The 19,181-nt window shown below is 40.9% G+C and overlaps 1 protein-coding gene and 1 pseudogene across 9 annotated transcripts in view; one reads left to right on the top strand and one right to left on the bottom strand.

The window, feature by feature from the left end:
• Window positions 1-19,181, top strand: part of LOC121395696 — a 457,636-nt pseudogene that overhangs the window by 217,968 nt on the left and 220,487 nt on the right.
• Window positions 1-19,181, bottom strand: part of LOC121395699 — a 70,186-nt gene that overhangs the window by 39,659 nt on the left and 11,346 nt on the right. For 8 of the 9 annotated variants that reach the window (XR_005962627.1, XR_005962628.1, XM_041569967.1 and 5 more), the window contains 6 exons: window positions 17,704-17,769; window positions 16,510-16,575; window positions 13,466-13,522; window positions 12,236-12,358; window positions 8,451-8,516; window positions 6,427-6,492 (listed from right to left, as the gene is read on the bottom strand). Coding sequence is in view for 7 of the 9 variants with exons in the window: in XM_041569967.1 (XP_041425901.1) it covers window positions 6,427-6,492; window positions 8,451-8,516; window positions 12,236-12,358; window positions 13,466-13,522; window positions 16,510-16,575; window positions 17,704-17,769 (444 nt within the window). In the remaining 2 variants the exon portion in view is untranslated. The remainder of the gene's footprint in view (window positions 1-6,426; window positions 6,493-8,450; window positions 8,517-12,235; window positions 12,359-13,465; window positions 13,523-16,509; window positions 16,576-17,703; window positions 17,770-19,181) is intronic. The other variant, XM_041569973.1, reaches the window with a different exon arrangement.

Genomic DNA, 19,181 nt, shown 5'->3' with positions numbered 1-19,181 from the left:
GTATTGGGATATGGGATGGGGATGAATCATCCCTGGCTGGCTTTGTACATTATTGTTGTGGTTTGGTGGAGGGTATTTTCTTTTCTTTGGCGACACACTTGGAGACAATTCCTTTTTTGGATATCACATTCACAGTGCAGGATCAAACTTTATGTACAAATCTATACAGGAAACCGATGTGCCCGTAACACATAGCTACATTCTAAGAGTGTGCACAAAACCACTTGTTTGAGAGGCATCCCAGTGGACAATTTCTGCGGTCGAGGTGGATATGTTCTACTTGGGATGACTTTCAGACAATGCATTTGTGGGACCACTTTTTACAGAGAGGTTATTTCAGGGCCGTGTGACTCAATAACAAGTAGGAAGCTGTTGTACATGCTTGACAGTCACATTTGCTGTGTTCTAGGGGTTAAGAACATTTGTGGTCATATTCAGGCAACCTATAATCTGCATTGAACACAGGACCCTGGCATCTCTTTATTTCAAATTTTCGGCCAGATTTTTTCAATGTGCTGGCAGCAGAGCTGCACTTGATTTGCAACAGGTGCAAAGTTTGTATTTTGACGCAAGTATAGTACATACAGTATAATGAAAGGGGTTTAGCAACTCACTGTGAGGAAAAGTATGGAATTGCAGCTGTACTTGCAACTATATGTTTGCCCTTCTATATGTTTGTGAAGGTTCTAAGTCAAAGAATCCAAGAAGTGTCCAAAGATGTGTGAGAAGGCCTTCAATAAAGCAAATACATTGGTCACATTGTATGATGTTCTTGTCCATTTCAACTTGTTTTTTTTATTTTTGCCAATAAAAGTAGCATGTGAATATTATAATATCTCACATTCTCCCAGACACAAGTTGTGATGTCACATACAAGGCTCACATCTTCACCAATTGGTTGTAGTGATTTTATTACACATTAGAACACCAAATGGAACTGTTTTTCCACACTGGGAACATTCCTGATGTAGGTAAGTCCATAAGTAGCAAACCCCTAAAGTGCAGTCAATTATCCAATAGGAACCTCTCAGTCTCTGAGTAGCAGTCCCTCCAGGCAATTAGATATAAGTGGTCCAGTGACAAATCCAGCTGCATTAGTGTTAACTAATTGAGAATTCTCTTACCAACTCCTACTCCAGGGCACTCACACAGACCAACAGGGTCTCCTTTTCCAAAATGGTATAAGCACTTGGCACCTCTGCTCCAGAAGTACAGCGTTTCCCAATTCCAGCAGTAACCAACTCCTCCCGGAACTTAGATCCTCAGTGGTTCAGCAGCCAATACTTCCATCAGACGTGGCACCGCAGCCACTATGTCCAACAATTCTGCAACAACTGAATTCACCCAGGTCCTCTGTGTGCCATTTGAAAATCCCCAGGGCTTAAGACCCCATTCCCTTGCTGTTAGTTCTATTGTTCAATTGGCTGGTCATACCCTTCACTTCCCCAGGGTTGGGCATTAGTCCTGCCTCCCACTGCTCAAGCAGGATGGTGTATGTGCTGTTCTCCTGGAGTGATTCATATATATACACAGACATAGATGCATGATTGCTGGACACCATAACGTAAGTCTCCATGTGCCCCCCCCCATGGAAAGCCACAAGGCACCCGATTATTGGGTAGGGTCTGATGCATTGCTTGATGGCCTTACCCCTGTTCTTCTTATCTAGATATACCATCTACATTGCCATGTTCCTTGCTACCGTGGCATTGTATAGTAAGAGAGTACTGTTGTAAAGCAAGGCTCCATCGTAGTAACTTTCCATTGTCCTCAGGCACTCGTTGTAGCCAGCTGAGGGAATTTGGGCTGTGATCACTGTAAACTTGTTGCCATATAAATAGGGCTGCATTTTTTTTTTCAATACCCATATGATTGCTAAGCATTTTTTTTCTACTGTAGCATAGGCCACTTTACAGTCGTTTCTGTTGAGATATGTGATGGTATAAGATGATGGGATGTCCTCCTTTATGATTCACCTGTGAAATGACTGCTCCGATTCCAATTGTGGACGCATCTGTCTGAACTATGAAAAGTCCACTGAAGTCTGGAGCTGCAAGCACTGGTAAACTGGAGAGGGCACATTTCAGGGTGTTCATAGCTGTTTTTACAGTCAGGAGTCCACTGTATGGTCTTTGCTCGCTTCTGGCTTGTCAGATCTAAGTCAGAATCCCCCCTAAACGTGACGATACCGCAGCGCCGCGGAGTTGTCGTAATAGTAATCCTGCTCAGTACGAGAGGAACTGCAGGTTCAGACATTTGGTGTATGTGCTTGGCTGAGGAGCCAATGGGGCGAAGCTACCATCTGTGGGATTATGACTGAACGCCTCTAAGCCAGATCTGTGAGGGGTTTATTTAGCTGTAATTTGTTATAAACATTCTGTAATAGTTAGTAGTTCTGAGAAAAGCCTGAACCTGCTTCTGAGTTTAGGATGTGGGCCATTTGGCTTTGGCCTCCACTTACTCCACTCCACCCATACGGTGATCTAACTAAGGCACCTCTGCCATGCCTAGGTGACACTTATCGGGACGTAGGGTGAGGTCTGCAGAGCAGATTCTATCTAGGACTTGTTTAAGATGCTTGACATAATCATCCCAGGTCTGGCTGTATATGGCAATGTCATCCAAATAGTCTTGTGCAAAGTCTTGGCAGCCTTCTAGTAGAGTTTACTAGCTGTTGAAATGTGGCTGGGGCATTTTTAAAACTGAATAGCATGACTGTGAATTGATACAAACCAAATGGTGTGCTAAAACCAGATTTGGACTGTGCTTTTGCAGTCAGTGAAATCAGCCAGTACTCTCTGCTCAAATCCAGGTTAGTTAGATAGTTAGCCCCCCCCAAGCCAGTCTAAAAGTGCACCTATTCTGGGCATAGTGTATGCATCTGTGGTAGTGATAGTATTGAGCTTCCAGTAGTCAACACAAAACCTTTAGGCACCAGAACAACAGGGGCTGCCCATTGACTGTGTGGAGGGACATGACACCAAGTGATAGCATCTCATCCAGTTCTTTGCGTATTCCTATACACACTGCATCTGTCATTTGATACGTTTGGCAGCAAATCGGAGAGTGTTTTTCAGTAAGCACTTGATGTTCTGCTAGAGTTGTATGACCTGAAATGAGTGAAAAGATTCTCTCATATGTTCATGGCAGGTGCTGTAATTGTTTTTGTTGATCTGAGTTGAGTTGTTCTCCCAGGGTGACATGCTGGATGTGGATGGTTCCTTTTGATCAGATAAAAAGTCTGGAATGGAACATTCATCACTGTCTTCAGTGGGGAGACTACAAACCAATGACACTGGTTCCTCCCAGATACTTCATCATGTTAATATGAACTGTCTTCTACTGTTGAGGGTTGTCTGGGGGGGTTACCACATATGTTGTATCATGCAGTCGCTACTTAGGTGCCTTCCCAAGCCACGTGTAGCTTGTCATGTTTTACAGAAAGCAGGAGGAGAACTTGATCCCTTCTTGGAAACTACGTTCTTGTATATGTCAGTTGGACCAGTTTTTTTTTTGTCTCTGTTGTGCTGTGGAAAAGATGTTCTTGTGCCATCTGGGTCATCTGATGTAGCTTCTCTCTATATTTGAGAACAAAGTGTATAATAGGAGTACTTGTTTGTTGTGGTCCTCCTTCCCAGTACTCCCATTGCAACTCTAGTGGGTCACGCACTCTGCGGCCATACAGCAATTCGAATAGGGAGAAGCCTGTAGATTCTTGGGGAATTTCCCTATGTGCAAATAGCAGATGAGGTCGGTAGCATTCCCAGTCCATTTCATCCATCCCCACAGAAGTGTTTAGCATATTTTTGAGAGTTCCATTGAATCTTAGACATAGGCCATTGGTTTGTGGGTGATATGGGGTAAAATGGATGGCCTTCACACCCCATCTTGCCAAATACATTGGAATACTTGAGACATAAATTCAGGTCCCTGACCTGACAGAATCGCACTGGGAAATCCCACTCTGGAGAAGATCTAGACTAGTGCATTGCCAACAGAGGTAGCATTGATGCGACAAAGGGTAATTGTCTCTGGGTAGCAAATTGCATTAATCCACCACAGTTAAAATATATTGCTTTCCTGAATGACTAGGTCTGGATCAGATTTACTACAACCCACTAGAAGGGTTCTTCTATAATAGGGTGGGGTCAGTCGCTAAGGCATCTCTAAAGTTAGTAGTTTGAAAACCACTAGACGGTGGTTAAGTCAGTAGCAAAATTGTCAGTCATTAACTGTCCAAGTGACTTAGGGTGTGTTGTCTCCAGTGTGGCTGTGGCTTGTCCTTGTGGACCAGAGGGTGTAATACTGCAATGGATGTCTCCCACAAAATTCCCCACCAATACTGGTGCAGGTAGCTGATCCATGACCCCCACCTTGTGTTAAATGGGCTCATTTCCAATATCTAGAGTGACTTGGGCCACTGGTATCTCTTTTCTGGTGCTACCAGCCAGAAAAATGCAAGCTGATTTTCCAGGTAAAATGTCTGCTGCTGTAAGAATGTGGGGCTCCAGCAATGTGATATTGGCCCCAGAATCCAGGAAACCTTCACTGGATCTGCCATTACAACCAGTCGAATTGAGGAAGCTCCTGGAACTCTGTGGGCACTGGGCTTGTAAATGAGCATTGGAACCACAGCGGAAACAGGTTCTGCTATTGTTTAAAAGTGCTCATGGGGCTGCCCAAGAGGATCCAACTTCTGGTTGGGGAGGGCAAACGCCATTACTTTGTTGGCCTCAACAAATTTTCGTACGATACTGGGTGTGTGTGTGGTGGAAGACGAGATGACCAATATCGGCAGAAGACTTGGATATCGGTCAACCTCGGAAACAGCCGGAAACACTACAATAATAAACAAGCTGCTTTGTAGCAATGGTGGGAATTGAAAAAAGGCTATATGGTACATGTGAAATAGTGGATAACAAAAAACACCGTTATGTTCTACAGAGCTTATCTGTTATCTACTGTGTATCCTGTGCTTGAATGGCTGCCCCCATGGCTACACAGCAGCTTGTTTATATAAACTATAGTAGTACTTATCTGTTATCTACTGTGTATCCTGTGCTTGAATAGCTGCCCCCATGGCTACACATCAGCTTGTTTATATAAACTATAGTAGTACTTATCTGTTATCTACTGTGTATCCTGTGCTTGAATGGCTGCCCCATGGCTACACAGCAGCTTGTTTATATAAACTATAGTAGTACTTATCTGTTATCTACTGTGTATCCTGTGCTTGAATGGCTGCCCCATGGCTACACAGCAGCTTGTTTATATAAACTATAGTAGTACTTATCTGTTAACTACTGTGTATCCTGTGCTTGAATGGCTGCCCCATGGCTACACAGCAGCTTGTTTATACAAACTATAGTAGTACTTATCTGTTATCTACTGTGTATCCTGTGCTTGAATGGCTGCCCCCATGGCTACACAGCAGCTTGTTTATATAAACTATAGTAGTACTTATCTGTTATCTACTCTGTGTCCTGTGCTTGAATAGCTGCCCCCATGGCTACACAGCAGCTTGTTTATATAAACTATAGTAGTACTTATGTTATCTACTGTGTATCCTGTGCTTGAATAGCTGCCCCCATGGCTACACAGCAGCTTGTTTATATAAACTATAGTAGTACTTATCTGTTAACTACTGTGTATACTGTGCTTAAATGGCTGTCCCATGGCTACACAGCAGCTTGTTTATATAAACTATAGTAGTACTTATCTGTTATCTAATGTGTATCCTGTGCTTGAATGGCTGCCCCATGGCTACACAGCAGCTTGTTTATATAAACTATAGTAGTACTTATCTGTTATCAACTGTGTATCCTGTGCTGAATAGCTGCCCCCATGGCTACACAGCAGCTTGTTTATATAAACTATAGTAGTACTTATCTGTTATCTACTGTGTATCCTGTGCTTGAATGGCTGCCCCCATGGCTACACAGCAGCTTGTTTATATAAACTATAGTATATAGAGTTTCTGAAGCAAACACAACAGTTTTACCAGTTCAGGGCAATACTGCATTATATTTGTATTACTTTAAAACACTTTCACTTGTTGATGTTACTGTTGCTTTAAGCCTCTACACAAGTGAAAGACCAAAAGCATTAGTAAAGGTCCCTCACTAGTGCAAAATTCAACTATGCACAGATAGACGCCTTATCTGGGGAGTGAAAAGATTTAATCTGCTGCAACTTCAATATTTTGGCTATGACTATGATACGTCTTCCATTACCTGCTCAAGACACTTGGAGGAGCATTCTGCACATCAGATTGAGTTTTTTTCCATAAATAAGATAGCAATTGATATTTTCAGGTTTGTTCAAGGTTTTTTAAATTTAGAAAAATCGGAATGCTTTAATCTGAATGTGATAAACCTCCCTGCCACACTCACTGTCCCCCTCAGTTTAGTGAAATTTTATACTTACACGTCGTTTTGCTAAATTGACTCTTACGATTTGACCATATGTTTTTCATTTTGTCCCATAGATTAGCTGCATGGGCAAAGAGACAGTGCATGTTAGAATGGGAAAATCTGTTTTACTAAACAATAATCATACAGTAATGGGACCCATTATCAGGAAAGCTCCAAATTACGGCCTTCTCTGATGGACTCCATTTTATCCAAATAATCACATTTTCTGTGTAATAATAAAACAGTATCTTGTACTTGATCCCAACTAAGATATAATTAATCCTTATTGGAAGCAAAACCAGCTTATTGGGTTTATTAAATGTTACATAATTTTCTAATAGACTTAAGGTATGAAGATCCAAATTACAGAAAGATCTGTTGTCTGGAAAACCCCAGGTCTTGAGCATTCTGGATAACAGGCCCCATATCTGTATAATTATACAGAGGTAAAAGATGGTTATATAATAAAAAGGGAATAATCTGCACATTGTATTGCTATATACTGTAGTTTGAGCTTTTATGATCATTAAATTAATGACATTTTTAAAAAAAAAAAAAGATTTAAAATTCAAAAATGTGCAAGAGAAAACGTCTGAGTTTTACTGAAATGTTATACTCACAGAATACAAGCTGAAGGGCAGATCATAACGGTGTTAGAAGACTTCCAGTGAGACCGGCTGCAGGAGCAAAGATACTGTTTGTTAGGAAAGCCTCTGTTATTACAATAGGAAGAGATTCATACAATTATACAGAAAACAATGATATAAACCACTAAACGAAAGTCATAGGACTCCAGAAATACAACATAATACGTGAAATTGAGGCATATTTCCATGACATTCACCTCACAACAACACTCTGCACATTCTTGGGAAACAAAATCGGTAATACCTGTAGGGACCTATAGGATATCCTATCCCTATAGAGTTAATCCCCTACCTTTTGTATGTAGTTCTCTTTTCCCTTGTTATTGGGCCAAGCCCTTGTAACTGGTAAAGTGTAACACCCACACCTATTGGACAAAGAGTGTAATGACACTCCCCTGCCACACTGCTATATAGTGTTGTGCAGGGAGTGGCCTCTTCCTCTTTGGCTCCTGGTGCTGCTGCTAGGTGAATCCCCACTGAGCCTGGGATCACCATAGGCCCCAGTAAGCATTTACCCCAGAGGGACCTGAAACCTTTGGTGCTAAGTCGGGGACCAGCTAAGATAGTAAGATCTTGTTATAGTCTCTCTAGGAGAGAAAGACAGAGAGGTGTAGCAGTAAGAGCAGTTGTCGCTCCCACGAGGATTGTAGTAGGGAGTAGCTTCCCACAAGGCCTGTTTGCCTTTAGAGCAGGGAACTCAGTTGATAGGCATCTAGGTGAGCAAAGGACTGCCTGTACCCTACCTGATCGATCCCGATCCCCTCACTGTGCAACATCGGTTGAACTGGGAATTGATGTACACCTATCTGCAATATCTTTTGGGAGTCGCACCTGTTTGACTGTGAACCTTGTACTGTCCAAAGTGATTCCACCTGCTGTGTCCTCAGTATATTTGTAAGTAAACCTGTGGTCATTTGCCTCTGGCATAATAAATCTGTGCTCCTATTTTACCTTTTTAAAGAACCTCCTGGCGTCCATTATTCTATTTTGCACTTTTATGCCTGTGAGTTGTAGTTCAACTACAGATTAAAGGGGAAGCTTCCATTTGGCGAAGGCTCTGCCCTGGGTGAGGATTCGCAATGTAACCCATGCTCACTACCTAGCTGGTCACCCTTAACTTCTAATTGGCAGAATAGGCCAAGAAAGCGTTACATACCAATTATTTTCTATGCAGCCAATTTAATTCAGCTTTCCCATTTTGCCTGACAAGCTCTGGGCATTTGCCAGCTGAAAGTGGCAGTTACTAGTATTTGCTGTGTTGTTTATATTTTGCATTGGAGGGTTGTACCCGTTTCATAGAAACGCAATCGATTGCAGCTGTAGGGAGAGCAGCCAACTACAAATCAGCATGTGTGAAAATCTCTCGGTTTTATTGAATTGCTATACTCACACAATCCTGCACCGAGGAGAAATCCTGATGATAACAATGATGTCAGAAGGCTTCCAGTTAGAGCAACTGCAGGAGCAAAGAGATACTATATATTAGAATGGGACAGTCTTTCTTATTACAATAGGAAGAGATTCTGTATAACAACTAGCAAAACCCAACTGGCTGAAGAACAATAATGTATAAACCACTGAAAAAAAGCCATATGACTCCGGAGTACAACACAGTAAGTGAAACTGAGACATGGAATTCACCCCTTCTAAAACATTGGGCACATAATTCATGGGAAACCCCAAAAAAACTCCCAACAGGACCTCTGTCAGTTTAGCCTCCCAATCCCAAAATAGCACCCAGATTCTTTGTGTATTAATGACTACTGAGGGTCCTGTAGCGGGTTGGGTACCCACTGGTTACCCTCTAAAAAAGTGGGTACACTGTGGGTTGCGGGTTGGATTTTCTTGTGTAGGTAGATATGGGTCTCACCTATATTTCTTATATTATGTTAGTTGCATGTTTGGTTGCGTAGCGGATCCAATTGTGTACCTAAGCTATATAAATAAATGATGATGATATGCGGGCTGATGTCTGGGTCGCAGATAAGGTAGTTGCAGGCCGGGTTGTTTAGCGGATCCAAGTGGCAATATATGTGGGTTGCAGTCTGGGTCGCAGATGAAGCAGTTGCAGGTCAGTTGGGTAGCACATTTAAGCAAAAAAAAAATGCAGGTTGCAGTCTGGGTCGCAGATTAAGCAGTTGCAGTTTGGCTTGGGTAGCGGATATAAACAGGTAAATATGCGGGTTGCAGACTGTGGATTGTGGGTCCAGGTCTCAAGAACTGATTTTGAGCAGAACTCTATTGAGTGTTTATCAGAAATACCTGTGTCCTATCATTGTAGACGTTTCCTTGCTAACTCCAGGAGTGCATGATAATTAATTAATTCATTGATTATTTTTTAAAGGAAAAAAATCGATATAAATTGCTTTGCTGGTGTGGGGTGGAAATCGCACTGCAGTGGCAAGCTTCTGCACCCTTCCCAAGCCCTCCTCTCAATGCCATTCTGTCCCTTGCTTCACAAGCTGTCCATAGCCAGGGAGGAGCAATCCAGTGCCGCAAGATGGATGGTCGCCGTGTCGCCTTTTCTGAAGAGGAGCGGAAGTGGAGTTTTGGTAAGTTATTTCTTAATAAAGACTTTGCAATTTTAAAGTTTTATTTGCCTTGGTGGCTTTTTTTTGATGTATACTAACGAATTTTTTTTAAAATTTTTTTTGATGTTACTGGTCCTTTAAAGGTGAACAATCCCTTCAATACTGACTTTACATAAAAACAAACTCATTGGGTATTATTTATTATAACTGCCAAAAGCCTGAGAATAATTTTAACTATAAAATCCGAATTTTGGATTTTTCGGGATTTATTATACCCCGAGGAAGTAAAAAGTCAGAATCCAAAAATCTGGCGGACCTGCCGAGGTTGCATATGAGTCAATGAGAGAAGTCCCGAAGATATCCTGATCTGTGCTGGAATTCATGCGATAATCTGAAGAATTTGTGGTTTTCAGGCAAAAATCCAAACAAAAGTTTTTGGGTGGAAAATCTGAAAAATTCGTACGATTCGTCAGTTTTTTTTTTTTTGCACAGGAAATTTTCGGAAAGTGTATTGATAAATAAGGGGGGAAAACCTGTGCAGATTTGGTCGGATTATTTTTGAGAAAATGAGTTAAATTCTGATTTTGATAAATAATAAATGGTGCAAAAAAAGTGGGGCAAAAATCTTGCTTTTTTTAACCTTTGCACCCTGTTGCACAATCTTGAAATCACGGAGCACCGGCAAATTAAAACATCCGTTTATTAGAAAAAATTAAAATATGACAGAGCATATTCAGCCCAATAATCCATAGCACACCCTAAGTGAAAGGTTTTGGGCTATGCCCTAGAAGAAATTAGATACATCTAATAGGGATGCACCAAATCCACTATTTTGGATTCGGCCGAACCCCCGAATCCTTCACGAAAGATTCGGCCGAATGCCGAACCGAATCCGAACACTAATTTACATATGCAAATTAGGGGTGGGAAGGGGAACATTTTTTTACTTGTTTTCTGACAAAAAGTCACGCAATTTCCCTCCCCACCCCTAATTTGCATATGCAAATTAGGATTCGGTTCGGCTGCGGAGAAGGATTCGGCCGAATCCAAATCCAGCTGAAAAAGGCCGAATCTCGAACCGAATCCTGGATTCAGTGCATCCCTAACATCTAATATGCAAATCTATGTCACTAGCAAACTATTCTACATCTCACCTGGACCAAAGCTCAGCTGGACCATTTTAAACAAATAGATAATCACACTTTAAAGTAAGAGATTATAGAAGGAAATAGTGATGGGCGAATTTATTCCCCACGCGCGAATTTGCGCGATTCGCCGCCGGCGAATAAATTCGCGAAACAGCTGTGAAAATTCACTGGCATAAAAAAAAAAATGGAAGCCGGCATCCGTTTTTTGGACGCCATCGCATTTTTGCGACGCCGCATTTTTGCCAAAAAAATGGACGCCGGTGTCAAAAATTCTAATTTTTCGGCAAAGCAAAACGGCGCAAATTCGCCCATCACTAGAAGGAAATACACTATACTTGTATTTATTATACTAATATAATCAGTTGTCTGTCAATACCCAAGAGCAGAAAAAATACAGCAGGTATTCACTGTAGGTGAAAAGAGCTAACGCTTATCGGCCCATTTACTGAATTGATTTTTCCTCAAATCACAAAAAATTTGTGGTTTTCCAATTTTTTTTTTTTTAAAAAACTCTAAAAACTTCAACATTTATTAAGTGTAAAAATCACAAAAACCACTAATACAATACTTCATGTCAAAGTTGTCCTGTAGAAGTCAATGGGAGCTGAGCTGATCCTATTGGACTGTTTTTGTTTTTTATTTCTCTAGGAAATGTCTAAAAACTTAAATTTTTAGAGGTTTTTGAGGTATTATTATTTTTTATTTTTTGCACATAATTTTCCATTCATACTTTTTTTTTTCTCATTTTTTAATGAATGTCATGGCATACGTAGTTTTAGGGGACGATTCACTATGGGTCGAATATCGAGGGTTAATTAACCCTCGATATTCGACTAGGAATTAAAATCCTTCGACTTCGAATCCTTCGATCGAACGATTCGAAGGATTTTAATCCAACGATCGAAGGAATATCCTTCGATCAAAAAAAGTTAGCCAAGCCTATGGGGACCTTCCCCATAGGCTAACATTGACTTCGGTAGCTTTTGGATGGCGAACTAGGGGGGTCGAAGTTTTTTTTAAAGAGACAGTACTTCGACTATCGAATGGTCGAATAGTCAAACGATTTTTACTTCGAATCCTTTGATTCGTAGTCGAAGGTCGAAGTTGCCCATTCGATTGTCGAAGTAGCCCGAAAAAAACTTCGAAATTCTAAGTTTTTTACCTTCGAATCCTTCACTCGAAGTAAGTGAATCGGCCCCTTATAGTTTGTCAGTCTAGTTGTAGATTCTAGTGATGGGCTAATAAATTCGGCAGGTACAAATTCGAAGTGAAATGAAACTGAAAGTGCATGAAACTGCCGCACATAATTCACCGGCGTAAATTTTGCAGGAAATTCGAGCATTTTTCGACTAAATGAAATGGGACAAATCGCCCCCGCCATCACTAGTGGATTCAAAAACCTCTAAAACCACCAAAAAAACCCACCATCTGACCTTTGATAAAAAGGCCTTCGCCTGTACCCTTGACTTTTAGTGAATTGTCTATACTGTACTTACATAATCCTGCACCGAGCAGAGCTGCTAATGATAACGGTGGTATAAGAATCTGCCCACTTCCGCCTGCTGAAAACTCTCTGGAAGACCCCAGGTTTCGAACATTCTGGATACCGGGTCCCATACCTGTATATGATTTTCAAGGACAGTTTGCCCCTTATATAAAGGATTATCGCAAATAAATGTATTAAATCCACAATACAATACTTTCTTGGACTGTCATTTTTTTTTTAAAAAAAGAACATTAAAATTCTAGAATTATATATGTGTTGTTTTTTTTAGATTATTTTTCCCATTTATTCTATAAAAGAGAACTTCGGTATGTGTACATTTTTTTGTATACACTATACAAGGGTTACATTTTGAATTCATGGGAGTTTTTTTAAACTCCCATCAATTTGAAATTCGACTAATCGAAATGTATTATTATAATCAAATTTTTTCATTTTTAAACGACTGAAAAATTCTAATCGAATTCTCAGAAAAAAAACATGATTGTCAGGAAGTCTGTAAACATCTCCAAATTGATCCCTGGACATCTCCCATTTTCCCAGGTTTTAGGTGGCGAATAGTTGAATTCTTAAAGGGCCAGAGTATGATAACTCTCAAAAATCAAAATTGAATTTTTTAAAAAAACTTGAATCAAATTTGGATAACTACATAGTTGAATTTTACTGTTTTGACCTTTAAAATTTTTTGAAAATTCGAATTTTCAATTCGACCCTTGATAAATAACTATATATATGCCCCATAGAGAACTATATGCTCCCACAACTTCGAAAATCGAATTAAAAAAGACGAATCAAGATTTATTTAAGAAATCAAAGTTTTTAACTTCAGGTAAGTAGGCCGTAATCGTTCGAATCAAAGTTTTAGCGCACTTGCTTAAATTCAAAACAAAGTATTTGCCCCAAAAAACTTTGATTTTTCAAAGTCCACCAAATGACTCCAAATAGGTTCTATGAGGTCCCCATAGGCTAAAACAGCAATTCGGCAGGGTTTTAGATGGCGAATGGTTGAAGTCGAAGTTTTAAAGAGACAGTACATGATAAGTTTTGATATTGGAATAGTCTAATTTTTTTTCAAATTCAAATAGAATTTTGGCCTATTCTATAGTTGAAGTATATGAAAATAGCTCGAAATTCTACATTTTTTACTTCAAATTTTCACTTTCGACCCTTGATAAATCTGCCCCTCACGGTCCTTTCAGTTTTAGGAAAACATTATACTTACAACCCAGTTTTTCGACCTGAGTGGCTATTGCTTTTATTAAAGTGTCACGCTGACCATCTGCAAGAGCAAATAGACACTGTGTATTAGAATGGGAACTTCCATTGCACTTCCCTATGAACAGATTCGTAGAGCCAATTAAACTTAATGTTCTGTAATAGTGATGGGCGGATTTATTCGCCAGGCGCAAATTTGCTGTGAATTTCCACGTTTCGCTGCCGGTGAATAAATCAGCCAAATTGCAGCGATGATTCGCCAGCGTCAAAAAGTTTTTTGACTTTGACGACAATTAATAGACGCACATTGACTAATTTCGCGGGAAATTCTCAAATTTTCCGGCATAGTGAAACGGGAGAAATTTGTCCATCACTATTCTATAAACCAACTAGTAAATGGCAAGTGGCAAAACACAATTGCAAAACACTCAATAGTTTAATCCAGAATGTTAATGCTGGTGAGCCCCAATTGTCACGACCGGCACCCAATACCAGAACAAGTGCCAAGCACCCTGGTCTCGGCTTCACCAGTAGTGTGACCACCGTTGGGCTTCGGGAGGAGCCCTCAGCTTACTTGGGTGCCACCTGGACTTAACGAGGGGTACAAGGCGAGATGTTCTGGCTGGCAAAGGGGCACGGCTGTTAGCAAAGTCTTTTAGGCCGAAGGTCACGGTACAAATGGAGCAGGCAAGAGAATCGTCAGACAGGCTGGGTCGAGGCAGGCAGATATCAAGAATTGTCAGGCAGGCAAGGGTCAAACCGGGTTGTCAATCAAGGGGTTAAGCAGGAAGAGCTGTCGTTGGCAGGCAAGGGTCAGGATACAGAATAGTCAGGAACAGGCTGGGTCAAACATAGGTAATCAGACAGATAAAATACAGATCAGATGCACAAGGCTCAGGAAACCACTAGATACAAGTTCTATCACGGGCACTGGCTGGGAGTCACAATGGGCCTTAAATACATTCAAATTTTGCGCCAAAACGTGTGCCAATGCGCCTGTACCTTTAAGAGGCGCACAGGCACGCCGCGCGCGCCCTAAGGATCAAAGATGGTGCCAGCTCCGTCAACTAAGAACCACGCGGCGGGCCCCCCCCCGGCCACACAGGTAGTTTTATTACACCAATATTTCAATTGCCAAACCCAAAATGACAATGATTTCCCCCCCCCCTTTATTAATGATGGATTGTAATAATCCAATGATCTACAGATGCAGCCACTTTGGTTTGTCTGTTTGACACAGAATAACTAAACACAGATATCCCATTTATCTCATTTAACACAGAAAACTGTGTCACAACATCCCATCTAATTAAAGCATTCACCATTGTGAACAATGGTGCTTTGGTATGCTAATGAAAAGGTTAAATGCATTAAATGAGTTAAGATGACTTTAGATAACCCAGTTTCTTCAATTAACCCTGAGTCATGACGCATTTAACTCACAAATCCAAGTGGCTTCATCTGTAGCTGAAGGAGTGCACGAGAGCTCTGCCATTTAGCACCCTTCATGTCACTCACAAACCCAATGGATATTGCACCCAAGGGCCTCAAAGCAAATTATTTTTGAATTTCCAGGCTTGGGGGCAAATTTTGGTTTGCCCCCAAACAAAATCTCTTGTAGCTGCCAGTCCACATAGAGGCTAAGAAATAGGCAATAACAGCACTTATTTGTCACTCCAGGAACCTTTTAGGCTTCCATTGCTCCCCAACTCTTTTTCATTTTGAATGTGGCTCACGGGAAACAAAGGTTGGGGACCCCTGCTCTAAGCGACAATGGTTAGTGATGGGCGAATGTGGGGCGTTTTGCTTCGCTGAAAAATTTGCAAATTTCCTGGGAAATTTGCAAAATGGCGAAAAATTCACCAAACAGTTTTCGCGGTTTCGCAAATTTATTCGCCAGCGGCGAATCACGGGAATTCGCGCCTGCAGAATGAATTCGCCCAACACTAACAATGGTCCTGAAGGGTCTGTGATCCAGGCCTTCAAAGTTGCCTCCAGCAGCTCCCCATTTTGGATTTTAAGTGCCAGCAGCCACTTAGGGTTTGTGGGAAATGATTAAACCATGAGCAGTAAGTGAGGTTACATCTGTCATAGAAGATAATGCTACAGCGCTTGCCATGTAATGTGAATCTGAATTACCAAATCAGACAACTTTTATATGCTCAGTAAATGGCAACAGCCGAAGCATGTCCTGGCAATCAGCAGAAAAGAAGATGGGGAGCTACTGGGGCATCTTCATTGGCATTTATCAGGTCCAGGGCTTTTTATAGTTGGAAAACTGGGTCCTTTTTTAAGTTAATTTGTTCAACTTCCTTCCAAAAAATACAGTTGTTTATGTTATTAATTAATTTTCTGAGGTATAATTTGAATTTAGGATTCGATTCAGGCAAATCATTTGTGGATAATATGATATTTGTCCAAACCTTAAAACTGATCCAGTGCATACCTATTATTTTATAAAGCATACACAGAGAAATGTTTATTTAAAGGAGAAACAAACCCTTAATAATAAAAAACCTCTACCCCCTACCCTACACAGGCCCCTCCCTCCCCTCCCCCAGCCTAGCTGCCCCTGGGCAAATTCCACTAACTGTTTACTTACCCCTCCGTACAGATTCTGTCCAGCGGAGTTCATAGCAGCCATCTTCTTCGATAATCTTCGGAATGAGACCAGCAAAGCGGCGTTTGCACAGTCGGAGTAATTTTCTGTTTCGCGACAACTGCGCTTGCGCCAAAACTCACAAAGCTTGACGAAGCGCCGGTCTCATTCCGAATATTACCGAGGGGCTTAAAGATGGCACCCGTGAATTCTGCTGGACAGAATCTGCTCCGAGGGGTAAGTAAAGAGTTAGGGGCATTTGCCTGGGGTAGACTGGGGGATAGGAGGGATGGGGGTCTATGTAGGGTAGGGGGTAGGGTTTTTTTTTATTAAGGGTTTGTTTCTCCTTTAATACACTACAATGACAGGCTTCGTGGACAGGTTTTTATCGCACAGATGAAATTTGCCAACACTCATTGTACTCATGAGTATTAGGGAAATGTTGTACTTACATAATTCTGAGCCGGCCAATGGGGTCACTATTAACAATCCCATTAGAATCTTTCCAGTTAGACCGTCTGCAAGATCAAAGAGACACCGTGTATTAGAATGGCAAAGATTTACTATCAACAGATTCTTATCAGATCCAGGGATCAGAAAAGTCAGTCTAAAAGTAGGTCTGGCAATGTCTGGCAAAAAAAAAAGAAAATCTGAAAAACTCAAAGGTTTTATCAAGGGTCGAATTTCGAGGGTTAAAAAACCCTCGAATTCGACCCTCAAAGTAAAATCCTTTGAATTCAAATATCGAATTTGAAGGATTTTAGCGCAGAAGCTTCGATCGCATCGTTCGAGCGATTTTAAGCGATCGATCAAAGGATTTTTATTCAACCAAAAAAAACTTAGAAAAGTGCTGGGAAAGGTCCCCATAGGCTAACATTGGACTTCGGTAGGTTTAAAGTGGCAAAGTATAAAGTCGAAGTTTTTTTTAAAGAGACAGTACTTTGATTATCAATGGTTGAATGGTCGAACGTGTTTTACTTTGAATCGTTCGAATCATTCGATTCGATCGAATTTGACCAATTTGATGGTCGAAGTACCCAAAAAATTACTTTGAAGTTCGAAAATTTTTTCATTTGAATTACTCACTCGAGCTTAGTAAATCTGCCCCTAAAAGTCTAAAAAAACAACTTCCAATTGGATCAGTGCAGCTCTCATTGACTTCTATGGAACCTCGACTTCTTTTACTTGATGACGTTTTATATTAGAGTTCTTTGTGGTTTGTATACTAAAAAATTTTAAGAGACATTTTGACAAAAACACATTTTTAGAGAAAAATATTTGATTCGTAAAAAAAAAAAAAAAATCCAAATGTTAGCAAATCGGCCCCTTCGATTCTTAATGACCACCAGGCTGTTGCACCTTTGCTGAGAATGAATAATCTATACAGGTATGGGACCTGTTATCCAGAAGGGATCAAGTACAATATACTGTTTTATTATTACAGAGAAAAAGGAAGCCATTGAGTCTATGGGAGAAATAAAACCTCAGGGTTAGCAAATTGGTGTGTATTCAGTATATATTGTATGTACAATACACATAGAGAATAATAAATATTCAATACCCTTCCATGACAGGTTTGTCTATTACTCTGTAATAATGAATTGAGGTAAGACTCACACTAACATTCAGGGAAATGTTATACTTACATAAGGCTGCGCCGACCAGAAGGGTCAATAATAACAATGGTAGTAGACGCTGTCCACTCACAAGTACTGCAAAAAGTAAAAAGACACTGTATTTGGTTACATGGTTAGATAGTTGGTTTGGGTTGAAAGAAGCCAAACGTTCATAAGGTCTATCAAGTATAGCCTCTCCAAATCATGTGTGTGTTTATAAATCATTTTCTAAACCTTGACAGTCTACAATCATAACTAAAGTCTTTCCTCCCTCTAACGAGTTTAGTTGCCCATCTCTGCACTCTCTCCAGCTCATGTATATCCTTCTTAAAGGGATCCTGTCATCAGAAAACATGTTTTTTTCAAAATTAATCAGTTAATAGTGCTGCTCCAGCAGAATTCTGCACTGAAATCCATTTCTCAAAAGAGCAAACAGATTTTTTTTATATTCAATTTTAAAATCTGACATGGGGCTGGATATTTTGTCGATTTACCAGCTGCCCCTGGTCATGTGACTTGTGCCTGCACTTTAGGAGAGAAATGCTTTCTGGCAGGCTGCTGTTTTTCCTGCTCAATGTAACTGAATGTGTCTCAGTGGGACATGGGTTTTTACTATTGAGTGTTGTTCTTAGATCTACCAGGCAGCTGTTATCTTGTGTTAAGGAGCTGTTATCTGGTTACCTTCCCATTGTTCTGTTGTTAGGCTGCTGGGGGGGAAAGGGAGGGGGTGATATCACTCCAACTTGCAGAACAGCAGTAAAGAGTGATCGAAGTTATCAGAGCACAAGTCACATGACTTGGGGCAGCTGGGAAATTGACAATATGTCTAGCCCCATGTCAGATTTCAAAATTGAATATGACTGTGAAGATGTTTAAGCCTATGGAACTTAACCTTTATTCCCCAGCTAGGGATAAGCCCTTTAATGCTAATTTATGAATAAAACACACTGAAACAGAATAGTGGGTGAAAGTCGGCCACAGCTTTATTTATACTGTATATATTTATTTAATTCCCGATCCTTGCCATTTCAAAACGTATCTCGTTAACTGTCAAGTATATGACCTTATATATCTTACCCCGAATGCGGCCACTGTGTGCAGTGGGCATGTGGTGTCGCCTTTTATACTGGGCCGAATACAGGCAAAGGATCAATAACCGCCACGCTGTGACAAGAACACTGAAATCCAACAAATATACATTAAAATGAACAACCTCAGACCTCGTCCCCTTTATTTTTTTATTTTTTTTTTTTTTAAAAAAAACATAACAACACAACAATGGAATCATTTATCACTGGGTGGGTGGGCGGGAAGTTGTCCCTGTAGCTGCTATGGGCGCCAAGAGGAAGCTCAGTGGGAGGCGCTGCCTTATAAGGCCGTTCCTGTGAACAAGCGCGCATGCGCGCTGCGCGATGACGTCACCCCCCCGTTCTTGCCCTGCGCAAAAACGCCAGGCGCCAAGACGCCAGGCGCAAACACGCTGGCGAATTTTCGCCACTGCTTACAAA

This window comes from Xenopus laevis, chromosome 7L (genome assembly GCF_017654675.1).
Source record: "Xenopus laevis strain J_2021 chromosome 7L, Xenopus_laevis_v10.1, whole genome shotgun sequence".
Lineage (NCBI taxonomy): Eukaryota > Metazoa > Chordata > Amphibia > Anura > Pipidae > Xenopus > Xenopus laevis.
This window is presented reverse-complemented; position numbering and strand designations above follow the sequence as displayed.